The sequence below is a fragment of the Xenopus tropicalis genome, chromosome 8, assembly GCF_000004195.4.
Source record: "Xenopus tropicalis strain Nigerian chromosome 8, UCB_Xtro_10.0, whole genome shotgun sequence".
Taxonomy (NCBI): domain Eukaryota; kingdom Metazoa; phylum Chordata; class Amphibia; order Anura; family Pipidae; genus Xenopus; species Xenopus tropicalis.
The window spans coordinates 79967109-79993203 of record NC_030684.2 but is presented as its reverse complement, the minus strand read 5'-3'; the positions used below and the strand labels follow the sequence as shown (position 1 = coordinate 79993203).

At 39.0% G+C, this 26095-nt stretch overlaps 1 protein-coding gene across 2 annotated transcripts in view; it reads right to left on the bottom strand.

The window, feature by feature from the left end:
- slc8a2 (solute carrier family 8 member A2) overlaps positions 1-26095 on the bottom strand; it is a 54327-nt gene that overhangs the window by 5659 nt on the left and 22573 nt on the right. For both annotated transcript variants that reach the window (XM_002939246.5, XM_031891271.1), the window contains exons 3-7: positions 14323-14426; positions 12303-12320; positions 11320-11444; positions 2423-2522; positions 273-548 (exon numbers count right to left, since the gene is read on the bottom strand). In XM_002939246.5, coding sequence (XP_002939292.1) covers positions 273-548; positions 2423-2522; positions 11320-11444; positions 12303-12320; positions 14323-14426 — 623 coding nt within the window. The remainder of the gene's footprint in view (positions 1-272; positions 549-2422; positions 2523-11319; positions 11445-12302; positions 12321-14322; positions 14427-26095) is intronic.

Genomic DNA, 26095 nt, shown 5'->3' with positions numbered 1-26095 from the left:
CTCCATATGTCCTTTACCCATACCAAGAAATATTGACTGATGCACTGAATATATTGACCTCTAGACTAAAATAACTCTTTAGCACTGAGACACAAATGCATTTTGAGTCTGCTGTTTGTTAATGTTAAAATGTACCCTATACATAAGTAGCAACCACTTAAGCATCCCTCTGTCTGTGCTGTGTCAGTGCCAAGACTCCATTGCCTGTAACTTTACTGGCTTTTTGTGTGCTGTCTGTGTGCTGGTAGATTACCAGCCTGTATCAACCTTACCTGGGAGAGACGTGCCAAGAGCCACAAACACTACAGCTGTCACAGAGTCCTTCAACCCAACAGTGCAACCAAAGTGTGAAGCCAGGTCTCCTATTACAGCTGTTAGTATACCCACAATACTGATACAAACAAAGAAGCAGGCCCAGCCATTCCAGTACTCTGTGGGGGGAACAAAGGCGAAGAGGACTTTCCAGAAGACTGTGAGAAAATGCATAACGTAGTCAAAGCATGATGGCAATCGTTCCTCACGTCCATCATCTTCCTCTTCCTCGTCACCTGTGGAGAGAGATTGGTATTCACGCTTCTCTAAATAATATACTGAGATATATGTCCTTCTGCTCCTCTAGCTATAACATGCACAGCTATCTCTCTGTTCTTAAAATACCATATACAGTTCCCCTGCAAATCACCCCCCAAAATGTACATCAGCCTCTTCATCCATCCCCAACCCCTAACAATTATGCAGTCTCTGTATTGTCTTTTACAAAGCTAACATCAGGAAGTTTCAGGGGGTACTGTAGTCAGGGGCCCCAAGTGCCAAGATTCAAAAGCTTGATTAGTGGATTGGGAAAGAGAATTGGCTTGTAGCCAGTGGGCAGTCTGTGGAAGGATCATGGATGGAGTTTGGCAAAATAGAGGAGTGGTTGGGGAGGATTAGGGTTGGGGTTTGACATAACTGTAGAGTGGCCAGGGTGGGACAGTGGTGTGGCCAGCATTTAAGGAGCATTTTCCTTGTTGGCAGGGCCCATCTCCTAGGCAGCACTGGTAACTAGTGGGCTAATAATTGGGTTTCTTTAAATAACACAAGCTTCTACATTTTTGCCCCTACTAAAACAACTTACTATGTACCCATCACCAAACATCAACCACTGTCCCTCTAGCCCAGCAGTTCTCAACCTGTGGGTGGTAACCCCTTTGGGGATCGAACAACCCTTTCAGAGGGGTCGCCTAAGACCATCGGAAAACACATATTTTCGGTCTTAGGAATAATTTTATGGTTGGGGCTCACCACAACATGAGGAACTGTATTAAAGGGTCACAACATTAGGAAGGTTGAGAACCACTGCTCTAGCCAAAAGGATATTGTCCCTTGCATCTTTCCCCCTAAATAGCAGAGTTTCTCTTTTTTGCTTTTTTGCAGTGATTCATTAGTCTCCATATTTCCCCTCCTAAATAAATAGTATCTCTCATCAAACAAATCCAAAAGCTTCTGAATTGTTAGCCCTTGCCAATTATATTATGCTATGTTTTTTATACCTGCCAGAATAGCATGGTTTTACCCTTACTGCCAGTACATCGGTTTCTGCTTTCTTGCCCTAGAAACTCTAGAAGCTTAGAAGCCTTTTAATCTTCATGCCAGATAATAAATTCCACCTCCACAGTGAATCCACATCCAGGAATACCTCCTGTCCTGTCCACGTACCTCATGATTGTCATTTCACACACACAGTGAAGGTTCCTATTACACACTGAATTGCAATGCTGAATTCTTAGTGTCAAATATTGCATCTGCAAATTACAGTACTAGTGAGAGGAACACACTTGCTTTCCAATGTGTCAGAAAGACTTTCATTTTGTGTCTGTAATCATCAGACTCAAAGTCTATTACACACCATGGGGCTGATTTACTAACACGGATGCTAAATTGCACCACTGTAGTTACCAATAACAACCAAAATATTTGTTTTTGTTGCTATGGGTAACAGCCCCCATGCTTGAAAGCATTTCTCACAGTGTGAGAAACATTTATAGCTTTCATAACATAAACTAGGTGATAAAACCTGCCATATATATCAATATTTTTGGATTTTGGTAGGTTTGGCTCCACTTCAAAAGATGCATAGTTGCTGGAAGACCTAAATTATGCCTGAAATGCCAGTTTGGCAGCTTTCAACTGCCATAATGTTTCTTTTTGGATAAAGGACCAACAATGCCTTAATATTTATTTAACATCCCGTGGTCTTATTCTCCCTCTTTCCCTGCAACTTTTTGACAGTATTTCTTCCCTTTAAGATGTGTCTTTTTGTTTTTCTCTGAGGTAGTTCTCTGTGTTCATAAATGTCCACCAAGGAAAGCATGATAAAGATAATATTAACAATCAGTATCTACTTACCCTTATTAATAATAGAGAATTTTCAGTCTCAACTTACCAGCACTAACTGTGATAGCTTCCGTAAACTGCTCTCTCCAGGAATGTGTACCAATCACTAGTGCCAAATTGGTCTTCTTAATTAGCTTGTCTACTGTGCTCTGAGAATAAAGAACATCTGTTATTAATAAAGAAAGAGTGGAATGCATAGCTTCATAATTTGGTTACATATAATAACAAGTGACCCTCTGAAGATGGAAGGAGCAATGTTACTAAACACACCTTCAATCATATCTCTTGTGTGGTTCTTACAGAACCATGAGTTTGTAATATTGCATGTTCTTTTGTAAGTGCTCCTGGGAAAATGTGGCTATGTACGTGATCTCATGTAATTTTAGGCTTAATAATCTGACGATGGACATCTGGAATAGGTGGTAAATATGTGCAATAACAGTAGGTAAACAATAATCCGAAGGATACATAGAAGTAATGTTGAAAATTGCCATGTCAATACATCCTCATTTTTGGTTTGGTTCCCCTAAAGTAGACTAGATATTTACATTGTTGTTGAATATGTACATTGTTGTGAAATTTTAGATTTTTTTTTATACACAAAGGTTGACTAGGCTAGGGCCACTTGGTGCTATTATTGGGATCCTTCTGAAACAAATGGTAATATGATGGCTCTCACTTTGTACTCCACCTAAGTGGAGCACTAGGTAGGTCTGTAGGCCCCAGCTATTGTAGAATGGACAATGTCAGAGTTTCCTAGGGGCTAAACTAAGAATAAAAAGACATGTAAGCAATTGCCACTGAAACTAAGAATACAATTTTATGTAATAAAACATTTGCTATAGTATGCTTTAAACAAATGGAAAAGCTACACAATCACTCTCTCAGGATGGCAAAGGCCCAAAACTGGTTACTGAGAGGTTCCAGGCAGAAAGTGCTTTACATAGATGCAGCCATGCAAGTGCTGTGTAGGGTTCTAAAACTATTTAGAGGCTCTTTTGAGGTTAAAGTAATCATTCTAATTAACAAATCTCCAAAAACAAATGTTTTAAAAATATAAACTTTCTTGGTCACTTGGTTAATGACCCCCTCCTTGGGAAATCCTGTATTAGAATAACTGTACCCCAAGTAAATGCTAAAAACATTGGGGGGGGGGGGGGGTGCCCATACATGGGCAGATAAGCTGCCGAAATGGTAGTATATGAGTCAATATAGAAATGCTGTATCAGTGAAATTTGTGAACTCAACCTATACCCTCAATGAACAGTAAATAATGCCATTAAATGTTGTTTTGATGTGCGCCAGGGGAAGGGGCAGGTGTAGAAGTATATATTATTTAAATTAAAGTGGGACAACATGAAAAGAAATAGTTGTTTCACAGGCAAGTGTTCATCCATCCAAACAGACCATATTTTTAACATTTTGGGGGGGGGGGGCATGTGAGGGAGCTACATTGGATTCCCATCATATAGCTATAAACTGTCTAACCTGAATAAATAGAAATGTCAATATGATAGCTGTAGACGGAGCCATCACTTTTAGGCAAAAAAAAATTGGAATGCTTAGTTATATCTAACCAACATATATGTTATTTATCTTTATTTCTTATACTCTTATTCTAGTTTTATTTTCCTTTTCCTAAGGAAGCCTCTGGACCCTGTAAAAAGTATTTTGCAGAAAAGTTGCTTTTCATTCAGGTTTCTTCACTATTATTGAGCATATCAATATGCCAGGTTTTTGAAAGCAATGCCAGTTAATTTTTTTTCCAAAATTATATTTTTAAAATCACCATGGCAACCCCAATTACAATTGCAAAAAGTAAAATGGAAAATGAAAACATAGAAAGAAGGGAGTATAAGAGCTGTGTTTTCAGCCTGCGTGTTCAATTCAAAAGAGCTAAGTGTCAGTGCTTAACAACAGGATTATTGCATTTGTGCCTTCTATTAAATAGGAAGCATCTCTAGTTACACTTTTGGCATAAGCCACAATTGGTAGTAAGATGTAGTCTGTTAAGGTAAGTGTGTCGAACAACAGATATTGTTACAACAATTAGTGGTGCACTGTGCTGAATTTTCTAGTAGGACAGCATTCCTTTACATGAGCCTTCTTCCTGGAACAAGATGAATCTGTTTGCTCTCTGGCACATAATGTGTTTTCCAGCCCAATACTTGATTAAAGTGAAAACCCTGTTCATAAGTATAAGCTATGAAAATGGTCAACGTAGAGCTACCAACCTACAGTTTTACAAAAATATAGACATTAAATCCACATGCTGCAAGCCTAAGTACTGATTCATTTAGATGAAGGATGCACACAGTTATACACAGCTATGCAATGTGCATCTAAATTAACAGCTAAATATGCTACCTTTTTTTCTTTATACACTTGTTAGTACCAAGGCTAGTACCAGTACCAAGCCTGTGTGAGCCTCACATGCTGAGTGGTTTGAATTGACCCTGGCTCTTTACAGCACAAAGGCTTAATGCACTGCACTGAAAATATTCCCCATCATACTTAAATTAATACATAAGACTTTACTACTAAATGTTAAATGCATGGCAGATAAAACCCTACCTATAAACAGGATATACTTCAGATATTCCTGGTAACTGAATCAATTTGTCAGGGCCAAATTCAATTGCTCTAAAAATACTGGCCCGATCATAGAGTCATTACAACATAGTCTTTCATCCTCCAGAAACCTATTCCATAGTCTCATGGAGGGGGGCTAATAACTAGGATTGCTTCTGATCCTTTTGTTAAAATAAAAAGCATGTTATCAACACTGATGATGATGATGATTATTATTATTAATTATCACTACAAATATGTACACAGTTAGAATAGGGTTTCCATCCACTCCTGTTTCCCAGGAACAGGACATGTTTTGGGAACTTAGTCCCTGATTTTAGTCCCCCTGTGCTGCTGGGGAGTACTTAGGGCACAAACATCAGACAAGGGGGCTCATTTATCAACATTGGGCAAATTTGCCTGTGTGCAGTAACCCATAGCAACCAATCAGCAATTGCATTTTTTCACAATGAATGCAACCATTTGATTGGTTGCCATGAGTTGCTGCTCATGGGCAAATGTGCCCAGTGTTGATAAATTACCCCCAAGGACACCACAAAGGTGATACTGGGGTTGTTTGCCTTTAAATTGACTTTTAGTATGGTGTAGAGATATTCTAAGACAATTTGTACTTTGTCTTCATTTTTTATTACTTGTGCTTTTTGTATTATTTGTCTTTTTGTTTAGCAGCTCTCCAGTGTGGAATTTAAGCAGTTATGTGGTTGGTAGGGTCCAGTCTATGTAGCAACCCGGCTGACGTGTGAATGCGAGATTGGAAGATGAATAGGAGAGGGTCTTAATAGAAAGATAAGTAATAACATGTAACAGTATCAATAAAATTGTAGCCTCACAGAGAATAATTTTTTGGCTGCTGGGGTCAGTGACCCCCTTGTAAAAGCTGAAAAAAAAGTCGGCAAATAATTAAAAAACAAAAACATAAAAAATGAAGACTAACTGAAAAAAGTTGCTCAGAATTGCCCATTCTATAACATACTGAAATTTAACTTAAATGTGAACCACCCTTTAAGAGTTTTAAACCAGGAAAGAATAGTCGAGCCCTCTCTTTTTTCATATCAGCTTGACAGAACACTTTTCCTAGTGACAGCTTCTCTTGAATTCTCTTTTCTTTGCACTTGCAGCTCCCACTTCAACCTGGACTGTCACAAGCAACTTGGGATCCATTAGCACTCGCATCCTGAGTTCTAATGGACACAAAGTGGCATAAGCTTTGCAAGGGAGCATAAAGAGCCAATGTGAAGGGCATTAACCTTGAAGTTGGCATGGGATTTATATTGCTAAGTATTCTGAGGACATGAAATATGAAGTTGTGATTTATACTAGAGTTTACCAGGCTTTAAACCCTGGCAAGATTGGGGGGTACGCTGACTTCATAAAAACTGGGCTGTCCAGTTCAAAATTAGACGGCAACCCAAATTTATACCAGTATGTGTTCTGTGAGCATTAAATGTGAAGCTGGCACTTCCTTCATACAGATATGTGTTCTGGGGACTTTAGGTTTGATCGTAGCATTAGCACTGCATAAATAGTGATTTTAGATTTGATTTGTAAGGGCCGCAAAGAGACATATATTTTTAGAATGAAACCTTGCCACAACGTTAGTGGGTGTGGCTAAAGGGGAAGTGGGGGAAATGGGTGTGGAAATGGGTGTGGCCTAAGGGGAATTTTAGCATTGAGTGCAAAGTAAGCTACATCTCTACACATGCCCCTGAATTTCCCTTTAAAAATCTGTAAACTTTAGTTTAGAAGAAATAAGGGGTCATTTTCAAATCCCTGGGAGCAAGTGCAAAAGCACTAAGAGGTGCAAGAGTGTGTCCCTTAGTACTCACTTACCGAGCAATTCTGCCACAGGGATTGCTGCTCTCTGCATCAAGTGTCAAATCAAAAATACAGAGGATTATATAAAGCAGGGCACTCAAATATAAAAATAAAAGCTTTATTCTTTAAATCAAAAACATACAAACAACACGTTCCAGCCATTAAGGCCATTGTCAGGGGCACAGTTTTACGAAAAACTAAACAGGTGCCTCTGATGACAGTCTTAAAGGAACAGTAATATCTAAAAATGAAAATGTTTTAAAGGAGATGCCAGGGCTAAGTTTTAAATAAAGTCCAACACCAAGGGCACCTTACCCCCACCCTAACCGCATACATACCGCTCCCCCCACTTCCTCCTGCAACCCGCACCGTCGCATTATTCCTTTCTAAGTTCAGTGTTTCACCCGGCGGCCATTTTGACGGGTGACGTCATCGAGAGCGCGCGTGTATGTTACAAATGCGCATGCGCGCATTGCCCCCCCGCCTGACCTCTTCAAGGATTTTTTTTTTTAAAACAAGCTTTGTTAACACGCCAAATAGACATCGATTGCCCTGCACTATTTCCTTATAGTAAGTCACTATATCGGTTCGGGACTGCGCATGTGCACCACGCCAGGCAGACAAGGAGATTCTGAAGGGAGGGGGGAGAGGGAGATATTCAGCACTGCAGTGAGAGAAACATCAAGGGATCGCTGCAGCTTCAGTGTTTGCTTCTGAGGGACAGGAGTGGCAGGTATTTAAACAGTGCTGTGAGGCTTGTCTCTGCTAAAATTTTTGGTTGGGGGGTTGACGTCCTTTAAAAGAATGGCAATATAATGTTCTGTTGCCCTGCAATGGTAACACTGGTGTGTTTGCTTCAGAAACACTACTATAGTTTATACACACCAGCTGACTTGTAGTCATGGGGGCAGCAATTTAAGCACAGGATACACAATAGATAACAGATAATCTGTGCAGAATCCCATTGTATACTACAGAATTTATCTGTTATCTGCTGTGTAACCTGTGCCTTTTTTTCCTTTTTCAGCTTTGAGGGCTCTGGGACACGGGGAGATTAGTCGCCCGCGACAAATCTTCCTGTTCGTGGGTGATTAATCTCCCCGAAATGCCATCCCACCGGTGAAAATGTAAATCGCCGGTGGGATGGCATACGCGGTGGCGCGATTTCAGTGAAATCGCGGATGTTTCCTCTCAAGGCCAGAGCCCTGAATGGCTGATCCCATGGCTACAAAGAAGCTTGTTTATATAAACTATAGTAAAGTTTTTGAAGCACCTGTTGTACTAGTGCAGGGCAACAGTATATTATTTTTTTAATTACTTTAAAATACATTCATTTTTTGGTGTTACTGTTCCTTTAATTGCCAAAACGCATTGGGATATGTTTTTGATTTAAATAATAAAGTGTTCCTTTTTATATTTGAGTGCCCTGCTTTATATAATCCTGTAGTGTTATCAATATTTATGAGTAATATCCTAGCAGTAAGCACCATAATTGTTATATTTTGTGCTTCTCCTTATTACCATAATCAGCAGACAGTATAGTAGCACACTGCTACAGAGGGTTCTAAATGGTGCATTTTCTTTGTATACACTTCTTATATGAAAGTGGCTTAAATTGGGAGATGGTGAGACATGAAATTCAACATAATGAAGGGGACCTGTCACTCTAAGAATAATTCCTAATTCTTTTCTATTGTGCTTGTCAGGTAAACTAATCTTCACTTACACTACAGTATATAAATGTTATAAATCTTATTTCCTTCAGTCTTGGAATTTACAATCACAGCCAGGGTTGGAATGGGGTGTCTGGGGTCCACCTGGCTGCCACCCCACAGGTCCCCACCCCAGTCTCACACTCTTTACACTTCCTTCTTACAATTGCAGCCAGCAGGTCCTCCACACGTGTGCACTCACATTCACACCCCAGCACAAAGGCAGGGAGCGGGCTTGGGCTGGCGGTGCCCACCGGGTTTTAGCCCGTGTCCCAGCCCTGTCCAACCCTGATCACAACAAGCAGGAAGATGCCATTTTGACACTGCTATAAAGCTTTGCATCATCCCATCCCATCTCATTTCATGCCCCAACCTCTCTCAAAGCAGAGCTTAGCAATGTCACACGTTTAGCAACTGCATGACAGTCATGCTTTCTGACCTGTGCTCTGACACTACAAGTTTAATATGGAGGCGCTGTTTGACAGAAGCCTAAGCAGTGTGGCAGAGATCTGTATCATATCCAAATCCCAATTAATACCCACACACAAGCAGAAATAACACTCGAAACTAAGAAAAACTGTTGCATAACAGTTAAGCCATCAATTTAGTTAAGGCATGCTTGTATAAAGAATATTTACATACTTTGTAAATAAAATACATATATTTCGGTGCACTATGCTGTAGAAGAGGTTATTAAACAGACAATAAACATACATACGCACCAACAGTGGTTTCCCTAATATATGAACAGCTAATTCATATATTACATTATATTTGAGCATTTAATAAGATTATTTGGTACCTTCTTGCACAATGTGGTTTTTAGATAAATGTCCATCTCTTGGATACAGTCTTACCTGGGGTTCCTACCTTCTATATACCTCATATAAGCACTATTATGACGATACAAAGCAAGAAGGGGGTTAGTCCTTGGTATTCCAGGATAAGGTATAGCACAGGCCACTGGGTCCTCTGTTTTTAGTGGGAGGATCAACAAAAATGTTGCCATTTTTTAATTATGCAAATAAATGGGTGCCTGGACTTCTGTAGAAGGTATATTTATTTATGCAGCAACTGAACAATATAACAAGCAATAGGCAAAATTATCATCAAATAGTAAAACATCATTCAGTGTAACTTTAAACAAATGAAAATAAGCAAAGCTTTATGGCCTCATCCAAACAGGTCTGCTAATGGACACAGCTTGTTGAATGGGCATACTCTCTATGAAAAAACAACCTCCATATCACTGAAGCTGAGGCTGTATTAGCAATCTGCATAGTCCTAAGCACTGTTGGTTGGCAAAATAACTAAAAGCTTACAAAACAATCCCAATTCTAAAGCAATTTTTTATAGAACAGCATTGCAAGCACACACTTGCAATTATAACTTCTGCACTGTGGCCTTTCACTACCTGACTTTGTGCTTTTTTAAATGTGTGTGGAGCTGTCTGTGCTGTCTAACAACTGCTCTTCCTCCTATTTTCTTCCTGGCTCCCACTCAGCACTGCAGCTGCCTGCTATTTCTGTAGGATTATTGTGCATTTTCATTTCAATGAACATTACATGTTGATATAACTGCTCCACTAATCTGAGGATATCAAACAAGAAAGCAAAATGAAGCAGGAACCTAAGGTCTTATCCCTCCCCCATCTCACTGTTAGGGGCACAGGGCCTGCTATCCGTGTACATGTGTGGCAAATCATTTCAGCGGCTGGAGCTCTGTAGATCCTCTGCTAGGAGCTTATATTAGGATTATTCTAAATTTCTTTCCTCTTTACGGGTTTACTGCAGTAAAGAGCAGATAAAACCTTCCTGTAATCCTTCTAAAGCATTTTAAGGACCAGGGTTAGAAATAATAATTATGGAAAAGAGAAATCTGCTTGCACATGAATAAACTCAGAAATGCCATGCCACACAGAATAACAGAGTGCCTCAGCATACAAGCATATTACAGCAAGGTTCATTGGATGCTAGATCATGGGTAATAATGTGAGAATTCAGGTCTTTAGTGTAATAATGATAATACAGTCCTTCTCATTTGATAACATTGGTGCTATACAAGCACATTATTATATATAAAATAAATATTACTGACGCTGATACAGCATTCTCCTGCTGACAGCAGTTTAGAATAGCATGGTCAGAATTAGGGTCAATCAAAATGATACATATAGACTGTATAGACATACAGAGGTGAATTAAGCTGGATGAAGCTTAGCATGGTAGTCATAGCAAACTTTATAACTATTATAGTAAGCCCCACCACCATGGTGCAGCCTATCAGGACAAATGATATGTAATAGTGCTGAATCCTCTGGATCAGTTATTACAAGAGATACCAGAAAATGCAAGTATGATCAAATCAGTGTTCAGAAAGGACTTGTCAAACTGATACCCTCTTTTACAGGGTAGTTATTCAGAAAACCTTAAATTCTGATGATTGGAGATGAGTATGTAAAAACCATGTTTCCGTTTCCAGTGTCTACCCTGGTCAAGTTCCTATCTATGTCCATTAGGACTGAAAACCTACACTAATAGGAAGATTAAAATTCCCAGGTATGCTTTTTATAAAATCCAACATTTCTGTGACACCCAGGGTTGTACAGTATAGGATTGTGCTGTGAGTATAAGAGATGGATATGTTTCTGGTTTCTTATCAGTGTTGCTTGTGTTAGCAGTACCACATGACTACAAATGAGGAGATTGTACTGAGATTTTAAAAGCATGATTATAAGATGTGCATTTTGTAAAGAAAATCAATATGTTTTTAAGCACTAATTGAACTTTGATGGTACAAGGATTTGCTGACATGCAGCATGAGTTACCTTGAATTCATATGATTCCTCAATAATAACCTCCAACTTGGAATGCTCTCCTAATATTGGCTTTCCCATCTCTGCAATCCTCTTTGCCTCTTCCTCCTCAGCTGTCAGCTTTTTGTCATCTTCATCTGTTAACAGAGGGAAGCAGGCAGTGTCTAAGTATTATCTGGGTACAGGCTGAATTTCCTAAGCACTCCCTCAATGGTATTAAATACACAAATTGTTCAGTGGGTTAATCAAGTTTGCTACCCATCACTTGCTCCAGTCCTATTGCATTGCCATCATAGCAACTATATCACAAATGAGCTAGCTATGCCACTGAATGTTCTCATTTACCTTGTGTAATTGCTGTAATTGCAGATAAGTTGCCAGGGAATACTGAAAGTTGTAGCTCAGTAACAGGTTGTTAAAAATAATTTGAACAATGGAGCCAACATGGACAGCCCTGCTTATTAAGGTAATGAATGGGCACAATCTAAGTGTAATGTCTGCTACTGATTTTTGTGGATAAGGCCTACACCTTTCCTATGCCATATACCTAGATAAATGCATTTTGTGTCATATACAAACAATAAAAAAGGCATTTCATTTTCACAACACCTGCACAAGTAAATATACAGTATACAATTTAGAGTTGGATTAGTCTGTAGGTTGATATATATTTCTACAAATATGTGCGCTTTTGCACAGAGGTGTCCAATATCATTTTTACTTCCTGAGCATCAGTGCATCTATGGATCTCTCTGGAACAAGCATGGATTTCAGGATGGCTGGCCCCAGTTGCATTCCAAAAGCATGTCTATAAGCCATTGACGGATCTGGCAGTGAGAGAGTTTCCTTTTGAATAGTCATTGTGTGACCAACCACCCAGACAACCTCAAGGAAAGCTTGTGTATAGCCACTTTAGTATATATATGTTTGCCAAGAGCAAGACTTATATTCCACCAGCATTTTAAAAGAAAAAAAAGAAAAAGATCATTCCTTACCCTGATTGAGTAACAGAGCTGCAGAAAAAGAAAGGAAAGAGTCAGCAGATATTTGGATGAAAAATGTAGGCACATTGTATCACACATATGTTAGTTAACCTAATGTCCCTTCATATGTTTATTTAGCAAATGGCAAGCAGGGAAGCAATTCATTAATTTCTTTGTTATTTACTGTATATCTCCAGGGGAATTCAGCTCCTAGCACCCCCACACCTCTCATTTACAATTTACACAGTGGATCAATATGTGAGTAGTGGTGCTGGGAGATTAATGACAATTCTGGGACAGCGAGGCCAAAAACATTTTCCCTTTAAACATCTCTGCAAACCTTCATTTCTTATAGCTACATGTATAAGATGACTTTTTCTACCAAAAATGTAACAAGTATGTATTAATTATGGTAAAAATATTTTCATACCATATGCATATCTCATGTATCATTGTCTAAAAAACTGCACCTCCCTTATTTTCTCAGTGTGCAACCCTTATTGCTCCTTAATTGCTCCATTGTTCCAGTAAATTTTTATTGATACTTATTGCACACTGTTACTAAGCAACTGTTTCTCATACTACAAGGTAATGGTGTTTTGCAGTGACTGACCATGGAAACATGTTGCTAAGAAACAGATAAAGCCTGTTGCCATGCAAAAGTGTAATCATGTGAAAGTTGCTAAGCAACAAAGTTACCATGAAAACTAACGCATCCAAACCAATGGAGATGTTTCTGAAAAAAAAATATTAACCATTGCCTACGTTGCAATGGATTTCCACACTAGTGTGTTTTTCTATTTTTATATTATTATAATAATATATTATTAACTGGTCTGCAATAAGGCTAGCAAATGATGGCATGTATGAAGACAAGCAGGTTAAGCATTATTATTATTGAGCAAATCACCCTCTCCCATTATTTATATACTTACATCAGTGCTGCCAAACTGTTTCCATATAGTGGTCAGATACCATTTACTAACCAGTGATTTTTTTTTCTTTTTAAACTCGAATCGAATTTTTAGCACAAAAAGTTGCAGAGAAAAAAACGCTGCAACTTTTCCGAAGTGTAATATATTACTAAACGGCTTCAAATCAGAATTCAACAGATTATATTTGCTGAGTTCATGAAGAAGTCAATGGCAAAGGTCCCTTCCCTTTCCTTGAAGTTCTTTCTTCTGTTTCAAAATTTTAGAGATTTTGCTGTGTTTTGTCCAAAACTCGACTTTTTGAAATTGTTGCAGCAACAATTTGATAAAGTCAGGATTTTTGCAGGAACAATTCAAAAAAGTCAAGTTTTTTTATGACTATTCTCTTTCCTTGCAACTTTCTTTAGTACATATTAGACATTTGAGAAAATGAGTTTAGTCAAATTTGAACTTATGAATTTAGAATTTTAATTTAGAGATTATGGAGTTTTAGTACATCTGCCCCTTTATGTTAGAGGGACAAATTAAAAATAAAATTAAAATAATGATCCAAAGAGGTCAGTGTAGCTCTTGAAAAGCATGGGGACCATAATAAAGCCTACAGAACAGCCCTGACTTGCACAATTGATCTTAGCAATCAAATGGCAGTATAAATATTAAACAGGAAACAAAATAAGTTTCTTATTTCAGTGAGATGATACTTATATTAACTGTTTATGACAGTTCCAAAACATATAACAATTAAACATGCAAATTGTCAACCTTTCTAAACCAGAAAAAGTACATTTATAAGGTAAACTTAAAGAAAAAGCTATTGCTTGTTTCCTAGTGTTTGGAAGCTGTGTGCAGAAAGTTAATGGATCTGTTAAAGGAAGAATGTTAGACTGTAAGCTCTATGGGGCAGGGACCTCCTTCCTACTGTGTCTCATACCACATGGCACTTATATATATATATACATATTTATTGTATTTATTTCTTATATCACTTGTCCTCCCTGTGTGTAATTTTGTATTCTGTAAGACTGTACAGCGCTGCGTACCCTTGTGGCACTTTATAAATAAAGTTATGCATACATACATACATGTTATTTATAGGGTACCTGAAATCCCACGTTTCATCCACCGAGGTTCCTCCAGAATAATAAAAAAGTTTTCTTGTTTTTCATACTCCTCATCATCCACAATCTTAACCTGCAGGGTTTTTCTAAAATGAAACAAGATGGAAACTATAAATAATTTTGTTTCTTATAAAAGGGACATATAGATTCTAACATTTCTCTTTGACTTATGGAAGGGAAAAATTACAGTGCATTTCATCATTTTCAACACAAGAATGAGAATACTTTAAGGTTATGGCCACCCAAAAACAGTTCTGCAGGTTTATCAGGGATAACAGTGACCATAGTTTAAGTGAATGTGATAGGGACCCTAGACTGTAAGCTTCACTGGGATAGGAACTGATGTGATGAAGACAATCTTTGTGAAGGGCTGTGGGATATGTCGCCACTGTATAAATAAAGGAAATAATAGTAACCTTTCCAGTATCCATTTAAAAACCAGTTTCTGTCCTGGTCTGTTATTCAGCTGGCTTCTGGTATGTTGTTTCTGGAGTCAGAACCAGTAGAGCAGAGAATGTAAACAGCAAGGCATGAACTGCTTTCAATAGAAATTACATTTACACATAAATTATGGACTGAGGTTGACTACAAGGTTACTAGGTAACGTAAAAAAATTAGGCACACATTTATAAAATACAGCTAAATGCGTGCAGTGATTCCATTTAGTTCAAAAGCCATATGCGTGCAATCAATGCAGCCACACATTTATTAGAAGTGTCTCTGATTTTTAAAAAAGGTTTGGTGATTTTACCCTAATCCAAATAGTCTAGGACTGTGACTTGCAGTAAGAGAAAGCCAATGCTGAGCTGGCTGCGACACTGATTGTAAGGACATCATCAGGGAAGAAGTGGAAAAGGCTGAATGAAAAAGGTGGCCATACAATGTAAGATCTGCTCATTTGGTGAGGTTGCCAAGCAGACCTACTGGTGGGCAATATTGGGCTAATTTGATTGTTTGGCCCTAGGGCCAAATGAGCTAATTAAAACAGCAGGCATAGTCGTTGGTTTGGGGATTGCATCAACAAGCTGGTACGGGAAAAATCCCAGTGGGCACCGGCCTTAGTGGGCCCTGGCGGCCTAGACCCGACCCTTGCCGGCGCTCCGCCAGCTGACCGTTCCTCCCCTGGCATGTAACACTTATGCACGATCAGGGGAGGACGTTGGGTGGGGGACTCTGCAGGGTGGAGGGGGGTACGGATAACGCGGCCAGTAGGAGCCCCGGTGAGCCCTGCATCCCCCAGTCTGACCCTGCTGTGCGTGGTGCCCATACACTAGCAGATAAGTTGCCAAATCGGTTTAAAGGACTAATATCAGCAGCTGATATCAGCCCATGTACGGCCATCTTAAGAGTGAAGACTGGATATGAGACTACAGGAGAAAGACTGCAAGGGATTTTTTGATTAATGCAGAGCAGCAGATGGTGCCTTAAACTCCAGGCCATTGATTAGTGTTGCTCAAGGTGCCCATGGGGAAATTCTGGTGTTCACCCAGATTTTTGATTTAAAGAAAAACTATGTCTTCATAGACATATAAATACTTAACCAACAAACATTTAATATTATTATCAGTGTCCTATTCAATAATTTTATTTAGTTATTTTTAATTAGTTTTGTTCATCTTTTCTTTCTATCTTTTCCCTTGAGCCACCATTGTGTGCTTCCTCCAAGATCACCTGACAGGAATTATACTTAATACTTGTCATAGTAATGTTCCCTTCCAGTGTGGTTGGCATAGTGCTCACTAGGAGCTTTTTCTAGCCCAAACAGTTTTGCTTCCCCAACCATAGGCTCTGTTAGTTGGCACCTCTGGTGGGGGAAACTCAGGTCTCTGTACTCTTCAACAGAGCGCAGAAACCTGTGTCAATTCACTTTTGCAGAATGGCAATGTGCAAAATGCAAAAAAAAGGCAGATTACACCCATATTTTGCACTTTCCACCTTGCTTGTTGTAAATAAGCTACAGTATATAGGCTTTTTTTTAAATTCAAGCTTGTTGTAAATAAGCTACAGTATTTAGGCTTTTTTTAAATTCAAGATTTTTCCCGATGTTTCCAACTTAGCCCTGCCCCATTGACTTTCTATTGGTCAGTAAGGCTCACAATAACATTGTGGACATATTTTTTCATCCTATGCTCAGATTGTATTGGCCATATTGGTGAAAGGGGCTCTTTAAGCAATCAAATATTAGTACAAAACTTCTGTATACATTTTTGGATAGCTGTTGCCTTCATTTAGCCTTAGGGATTATGCTTACAGCCTACAGGTATATGCAATAAAAGGTGTGCAAGATTGCTTTATTACATGCTTATCTGGCACCCTAGGTATGGAAACACTAAAGACTGACCAGCTCTTCTGGTAGCTGGGCGCAAGGCTCTGACAGAGAATGGTTGCAAGACATTGCAGAGAAATGCTGGTTATAGGAGAAATGTATAAGATCAACTATGTGTGAAGGGAAACTGGCAGAGATCATTTAAAAAATTAGATGGAGAAACTAGCAGTAATCATAATTGAAGGATAGGGTGGCTTATTTGTGTTGTTTAGTGCAACTGCAGAATCTATTCATGAAACAATGACAACTGTAGCCAACCACAGGTTGCCCAACCATAATGTAGGGTGAGACTGACTCTAAAGGTGGCCATACACGCACCGATATTATCGTACGAAACCTCGTTTCGTACGATAATCGGTGCGTGTATGGCATGTCGGCGAGTCGACCAATATCGCAGGAAGCTGCTGATATCGGACGACTCGCCGATCGGACCAGTTTGAAAATTTTGATCGGGCGCCATAGAAGGCGCCTGACCAAAATTCTCTCTTCAGAGCTGAATCGGCAGAAGGAGGTAGAAATCCTATTGTTTCTACCTCCTTACCTGCTGATTCAGCCCTGAATGGTGTTTGGCGGATCTTACGATGTTTCGTGCGACCGATGGTCGTACGAAACATCGTCAGATCGCCACGTGTATGGCCACCTTAAGGAAGGTGTTTACTGAGAAAGAGTTTCTTTATATGTGTGTGAGAGAGAAAATGGAAGCTAGCTAATAAACACCCTGTAATACTAAGCTGATGTGGTATGGAGGCAGAGAGAATTCAGTAAGAGGCCAAGGTTAGGCCTCTTGTGACGGCAAACTGATGAAAAAGTGCAAGTAGAAAATGGAGAGAAAAAGAAAGTGATAGAAAAGACAGATGAAGGGACACAGACAATACTGATGACAGTGTGGTGTATATATTTTTTTTTATTTTGCATAAAATAGAACAGACTGTAATCTCTTGCAACATGCAGCTTCTAAGACAATGGCTAGATCATCCACACAGAATTGTTGATCCTGCAATGACTATTTTTGTCTGGCAGTCTTTTATTAAACATGACAGGACTGTTGTTTTATGACAGGAAGAAGAAGCTAATTTAATGTAATTAGGAGGACATTAGCTGGTCTATGTGCAAGCAGATAAAGTCAACATAGCCTCTTGAAAAATCAAGAAAGATACTCTATGCAACATTAAATATGCTTTCTGGCACAAACAAAAGATTTGTATTTTGATAAAAGTGTAACTTGGAGAGTTCTTTCATGCAAGGTTCTTTCCATTGGGCATGTTGATTTAATTAATATTTTGCCCATATTTGACCTTTATTTTTCTTACCTAAAATCAGTTAATCGCATTTTCTTATGGGGGTACTGGAATCATTTGTAGATCAGACTAGAAAATCTCATGTTGGTCATAACTGAATTGTGATGGTTCCTCAGATATTAGTACACTTTGGCTAGTTTAGCCTAATTGGTGAACTCACTACTTGGAAGTAGGTCCATGAGTATCAGACCATATATCATATCAATATATCATATCAACCAACTTTGGAATGATCACATAAGAGACTGATGTAAATCATTGGTTTTGGGGGCTTAAACATGCCCAATTGATGGATGGCTGGAAATCTGTGTGTGTTTGGAAAATCATATACACCAAAATCCCATACTAATAAACAATTTAATAACAAGCAAGTGTTTTTCTTACTGTAGTGCAGGTCCAAAACTTGAGTTTACCATAAAATTGTGATGCAAATCAGCCACTGGGAGTTGTCCTCCTTCATCAAAAGATGCAGGGCCACAAGCTAAGCACTTAAAAAGGTGTATTAGTTATTACACAGTTTTTTCCTGTGTAGTTCGCACTTTACAAGGCCATTTTCTGCCAGTGGCCTTCATGAGCCTGGGCACCTAAGTGTGTGCTTAACAGACCCTCTAGAGTAGCAAATTACACAAGTCATGCAATGTGATGTCTGTCATGTCTGTGCTACTTTTTTTTACAGTTCGAAAGCACACATTTTTTTTTTAAACAAGGCTAAAAGGATATATCATAGGGGGAGGCTGAGGGGGCAAGGAGAGAGTGAAATGTTGAAGAGAAGTGGGAAATATGAGAGACAAGGGAGTGTGTACCAGGAATTAGTGCCCCACAGCACCAACAGCCAGGCGAGCAAAGGGAATTCTTGTGCTTTTGCAGAGAAGTGGAATTTGCCAATGAATAATTTAAGCCCCAGCTTAACTATATGCTATCCCACAAGGCCACTAAAATAATCCATAAAAGCCTTTCTCTTGCTTCATTGTGGGGGCAACAGCTGGGAAACACTATAGAGAAGGAGACATGTTTCTCCCATTTATGCACTAATCATGGCCCAACAAACCTCAGCTCCCAGGAGTAAGGCAGAGAACATTCACATTGGGACACAATTAAGGGATCCAACAAAGTCAAAATGGAAGAATAATTCAGAGCAGAGAGAACCAGACAAGGACAGAGCAAACTTTGGCCTTCAAGTTGCTATAATACTGGTTGATAAAGAATCACAGGAAGCAAAATGTGGATTATTGTTACAATAACCTATGCTTTTCTTCTTGGAAATCCAAAAGATTTCATAAAAAAATATAAATCTCACTTTCCCCCAAAGAGTTAACACCACTGCCAACATAGAAACACTTAGATCCTTTATGGGGTCAGTATAAATACTAGTAGCCTAACATTTTCTCACTTGCATAAAGCCATATATATTCAGGTCTGGCCTGACAATCTGGATATTCTACAAATGCCAGAAGCTCCTCTAATCTTATTATTGGGCATGTTGGTGGCTGTTTCGGCCTCAAAATGCAAGGGTGCATGATTATGTTTACAGGCCTTTCATTAAACTTCTATCTATACATGTATTTGCCAGCACAACCTGCTTCAGGGAGAAGTCAACAACTTCAGATCTTACTGTACAACAATCATGAAAATTTTCATCTTTCAGCAGAAGCTAAAAAAAAAAATCAATATGAAGTCCCACATGGAACAGTTGAGATATATTTTTAGATCAGCATTGTCTAACCTTTTCCATGTAGTGGTAACATCTGGGGAGAGCTTAAATACAAACAATGAAGTTGACGGAGCCCTTTATTGGGAGAAAGGGGAGGAGAGTCATAAAATCCATAGCAATCCCCCAGTTGAACAACAATAATGTAGGTGAGGGGTTGAGATTGGGTTGTGGTGATTAAATGGTAAGGAAAGGCTTAGTTCAAGTTTTGCACCATGTCCCATGAGCCTATAGTTAAGTCACTTTCAAATAGCCAGACAAACTTGTGTTCTTGTTTCAACCTCTCTGTATAACCCTTTTCATGCTTTTCCCATGGCCTTTAGATATTGCTGAACTTATGCCATCTCCACTAAGGGATGTCTGAAATTGCTGACTAGCAAAATCTGGAGGGTCTCTATTTACATAACCTTATACTATACTGTTACATTCATAAATCTGAGCAATTCAGAACAAAATGTTTGCGTGCAGTTAGTTTAACATAATGTCTACATGTTTAATCCTGGATAAAGTGTATCAAAGAAAAGCTTCTGTATAAATCACCCCTATGATATCTGCTTACTGGGCTATTCTTAATATAATAATGTTTTCCTTGTTGTGTTAAATATATGATCAATACATGTGGATTTAATTCACTCAGTGTTACCAAGCTTTTCCAGCCATGCTACTTATACAAGCTTTCACATCATATTGTATCCTTTTGTCTGAATATGATTCCCATTGCGATCATTAATCCTGTGTAACTCGTGGTGTTTACAGGTCATTTATCTGTCTCTTTATGTCATTGCCTAAGAAGTAACATTTGCATGGAAAAGCAGATGGGCAGAGCTGATATTCAGTTGGTTTTTTGCAACCACGGCCATAAAGGGATCTGTGAAACCTGTCAGTATTTTATTACTTTACTGCCCTTCCGCAGCTTATTTGCAAGAACATCTATTCCATGTATAATTATGCCTACAAACACTGGCCTCTGTACAGCATTATGCTGTTGCAAGCAGTGGAGAATAGCCTTTTCCAGCAACAATGCAATTTCACCTCTGCCAAATTTGATTTGATGTGCAAATAACTTGATTTTTCTCCCTGGGAATGCAGTGTTCAGAGTGCGTGGGCGTTTGTGCAAGGAGAAATCTAGTTGCGGTAAACCCTGTCTCGGTCGTTCCAGCCCCCAACTCTTTGAAATATACAGTGTTAGTCCTTTTAGATGGACATGAATATATAAGATATAAATATATACACTATATAAGGCAGCAGCTATATATTTATACTAAATGACTCTCTGTCTAATTTTACGAAATAACAAATCCTACACTAAAGGTTAAGATGACATGGGCTCATTCAGTTAGGCTTAGGTAGAAAAGGTACATACACAATAGCTGAACTTCCAGAAATAAATATAAATGTGTTTTTTTACACAGACATGCCTGATTCCTTGGCACGGAGTGAAAGACAACCATGATACTATGTACTGTATGTTAGTTGAATCTGTGCACTTCCCGCTATGGAAAGCAAAGGTACTTTAAGTTCCCGAATGCATCATTTCACATTGGAACAAGGTGAGGAAGGGGTTGCATTGTACAGTAAGCAAAGAGGTTAGGTAAGGAACTGGTCCCAGTGAGTACACAGACAGACTATTATGGTTCCCTTTCAGTCTATGTCTGTGTATAAGCAGCACTGGAAGAATTGGTCAAATCATTCCTGACAAAGACAATGTAAAGCTGTCATAGATACTATTCTAAATGTGGACACTCCTAATGTACAGATGTTCAGTGGAGAGGCAGCAGGGACAGTGTGTGACCCTTGCAATTACCCAGTTTAACCTTTGCAACCCCCACATGATCAGAGCAATATTATACAGGGGGGGATTTCTGATAAATAAGGGAACCATACCATACCAACAACTCTCTAATGTTCTATTTACCAGTAGGTCCTTCCAGCAGACACTTTTGATATTTTAAATATTCAGAAAGAGATTTTTGTAGTAATTGCTGTGAAGTTGGCTGTTTAGCAAGGGAGGAATACAGGGTTATTGAAAATAGCACTTAGTACAACATTGATCCAGGGACTGGTCCAATTGCCATCTTTAAGTCAGGAAGGAAGGTTTTACCTTCCTTTGGATCAACTAGCAATTAGGCAGGTTATATATAGACATTAAAGGTTAAGCGTCATGGATGTGTGTCTTTTTTCCAACCTAAAAGTCCCCATACACGTTGAGATTCACTCGCTTGGCGAGATTGGCAAGCGAGCGGATCTGCACCCGATATCCCCACCTACGGGTGGGCGATATCGGGGAGTGTGTAGGTAAAAAAAAAAGAAAATTCAATTGTTTGGCCCTGGGGCCAAACGATTGAATTATATTGGCGGCAATGGTGCAGTCAGTTCGGGGACTGCGTCAACAAGCCGATGCGGTCCCCAATCCTAACCTGGCCTGAAATTGGCCAGATATCGGTCGGGCAGGCTTCTCGTTTGTGCCCCTACACGGGCCGATAAGCTGCCGAATCGGTCCAAGGGACCGATATCAGCAGCTACAGTCAGCTCGTGTATGTGTGTATGGGGACCTTAAAGGAGAAGGAATGGCTAGGAAAGAGTTAATCTCAAGCTGCAGGCATACCTTCAGTTGTCTCAATAGTGCCCTTAAGTCTCCCCATATTTCACCTGTTCAGAAGATCAGAAGCTAAACAGGAAAAAAAATGCTGAGCAGTGTAGAGAAGATTCCCATAATGCAACGCTCCTGCACAGACACTGCGACCAGATCCTTAGCTTGCACATGCGCACACATCAGTAGCGTCTGGTTGCTATGGCGATGCAGACGAGGACAGACGGCAGGAGGAGAAGCAAGAAGCGAGGAGGCAGGAGCTTAGAGCGTGGAGGGGAGGGGGGGTTTTGGTTGTGACAGAAGGGGGAGCATGGCAGACACAAGTAGGAGGAGGAGATCAGTATGGGTCTGGGTTTGTGAGCCGGCAGGTATGGGGATCTGAGCGGGGGGGGGGGGGTGTGGTTGTGAGTGGCAGGTGCAATAGCCCATACAGATATGCTTGACAAGATGGCGGCGCCGTTCACTGAAATAAGTATGTAGTTTCTAGTATGTGTATCTCTGTAAATAGTAGTACTATTTAATAGTGTGCTTAATAGATTTTGACTTTCCTTGTCCTTTAAGTTACTGTTACTATGTATACAACCATGGTGGCAGCACAATGTGGCACTATGGTTAGCACTGCTACTTTAGAGTACTACAGTTCTGGCTCGATTCCAGCAAGTAGTTTTTTATGTTTTTCTTGTGTTTGTGCACAATTCCTCCCACACTTCAAAAAACGTGGGCAGTTTAATTGGTTTCTGATAAAAGTGACCATAGTGTGTGATTGGGACCTTACACTGAAAGCTCCACGGTGGCAGGGACTGATATGAATCATGTATAATCTCTGTAAAGCAGATGTTAGGTCGGGGCTATATTAACATGGGTACAACATTTTAGGCTAATATCATGTTTGTGTTTTTTATTTAGAATACAGCACATTGCAGTGTAAACCTGACTGAAATCTGCTCAGGGATAGGGATTGGGGTTTTTTTCAGGCCCTGCAGATACACAGTCAATAGTAGCAAAACACCTCCACCTTTCACTGTCTTGGAATGTGGAGAGTTGTAGAACAACAATATTCATGAGGGCCTTTTATAAAGGATCCTAATTGTGCGAACAGCATTCTGAGCTTTTTTTGTTTCTGACGTAAAACCAGAGGATTTTTTATTACGAATGCTTCAGATACAGTACTAAAAATAAGAGCTGAGTTTTATGAAGGCGTCGATAAGAATGATGTGACTTCATCAATCTGTTTCGTATAAAGAAAAGTAATATTAGAAGCAGAATGATGAAAAGTCGTGAGGCGCTAAAAATACACTGTAATTGGTTAACAGGGAAGACAGCCGGAACTGGTTATATATGAGAGAAATTAGAACTGCTGCTCTTTGTCTGCATGAACACGGTGCCAGCCCTACTGGGTGCACATGGCAAATCCGACTGAATTATTATCTACTGAACCAGGTGATTCCTTTGTATGAATATCTAGCATGTGGTCCTCTGCCTGTTGTGGAACTACAGCTTCAACATCCCTACGGCAAACTTTTTAAAAAATCTATTTCACGCCCAATGTAAATAAGCAATGTGGAACACGTCCTTATGCCACAATCCTCTATATAAGGAACTTTTGCTGAAAAAAAATACAGGTATAGGATCCGTTATCCAGAAACCCGTTATCCAGAAATCACAGAATTACTGGAAGGCCATTTCCCATTGGCTCCATTTTAAACAGATAAGTCTAATTTTTAAAAATATTTCCCTTTTTCTCTGTAATAATAAAACAGTGCTTTGTATTTAATTCCAACTAAGATATAATAAATCTTTATTGAAGGTAAACAATCCTATTGGATTTATTTAATGTTTAAATGATTTTTAGTAGACTACAAATAGAGAAATCCAAATTATAGAAAGAGCCCTTGTCCTAAAACCCCAAGTCCTTTCTGGATAATAGGTCCCATAACTACTTACCACATAGGTATGTATTACTATCTATTTCTGTTTTGACACTTTTAAGATACATATATATAGTCTGCAGTATGTCAATATATGCATTATGGTTGAACTTGATGGACGTATGTCTTTTTTCAACCCAACTTACTATGTTACTATGTTACTATGTTACTATGTAATATACAGGACCATCTAGTACTTTCACTGTTTCTTTACTAAGATTGTGATGGTAGATAAAGACTGACAAATTCTTTTTACCAACCCAGCTACTAAACAGTTTCCTACTTGACTGTCATGGGTGAGTTATCCCGATGGCAAGCCTAGACTGATACAATGGTGCTCTAGGTATGACATTGTCATAGGCCATCTGTCCATATGCCATTTTAGATGCACTACTCATGCAACACAACACTCATTCAGGAATGATCTCTGCTCATAAATGGATGTATTTGTTTTTAGCAATGTGAAGTCATTTTCTGCATGTAAATGGTATAGAAAATCAGCTTGGTCCAGTAGTATTGCTGGGAATAGCATTAAACATAGCAAATTTACGTTCCTCTAGAGGAAATTAGATATATGGTCGAGACAACAGCTAACAAAAAGGGAAAATGGCAAAGTAACACAAAAAAGTGTTTTTATCAAATGGTGAACTCCAACTTTCACCCTTTGATAAATATGCTATCTTCATTAATTTTGATCATTTTTTTCTCTTTCATATATGATATATTATGTAATTTTTCAGACTTAAAAAATAATAAAAACAAAGCAAATCACCCAGGCCTAACTCCAGATAATTATTTAAGGGATATAAATACCCACAGTGGGGTCAAAGGTTGTGTGGTCCACAGTGAACAACATTAAAAACGCCTATGGTAAGCTGATCAATTATTTCTTCAATAAAGCCTTAAAATGGCCAGCCACAGGAAGCATATAGAAGGTCCATCATTAAAAATAAAAGCACAGATCTCCTTACCAGACTCACAGTTTGCAATCACAATTAGCATTTACATTGTTTGTAATTATTTGCTGTTTGCATGGTAGAAGATGCCACTACAGTCAGGTTTCAGTGGGAACTAACATTTAGTTGAAGAGCCAAAAGGTATGTATTTGCTTTGCCATGATGCTTTCCCTGAGCAGAACTAAGAAGAGTGAAGCCTGAATGAGAGGAGCAGGTTAAATATTAGCACAATAGAAGATTTTCTAAAAGCCCAAAAAGGTCAACGTATAATTCTTTGCATATTTTAATGCTAAGCGAAAAAGTTCATGTATAATTGTGAGTCGTTTTCAGCAGTCTAAACAGCCAGATTGTTAAATCAGACAGCCAAAACACATTAAATAATAATTATGGCAGAGAGATTTAATTACTATATTCACCTATAATTGGGGAGGTAGTATTCGTCTTGGTGTTTTATTGGGATTGACTATATCTATTTAATAGTTGAATAGTTGAAATTAGAATAAATAGGATTTATTAAAAAATAAAAGGAACTAAACAGACTTTGGGCCTTAAGGTACATTATGCAAATCCTTTCCCTCAATGGCTCATGAGGTGACACACACACAGCCTTCATTGCAATGTGCGCACTAGGTCGCATATATATATATGTTAGTATATAGTGCTATGTATTGTTATATTGTTTTGATAAATACAAACTGGTTTGCCAGCAGGACCACCATCAAAAATCATGGGGTCCCATGCAACTAAATTAGCACCCCCACTGGTACCAAGCCTGAGAAAGTGCCCTGCCTGTTTCACCCACCTCTGTGGCCCAGCTGCTTTTCCTTTATTCCTTTTGCTATGTATTTTCTCTGAAGTAGGCAATACTAATGTGAGCACACGCATGTTATCTCAGCTGTTGAATAAACAGCCACTGGGCAATGTTATTCAGGGTAGAAAGGATATTTTT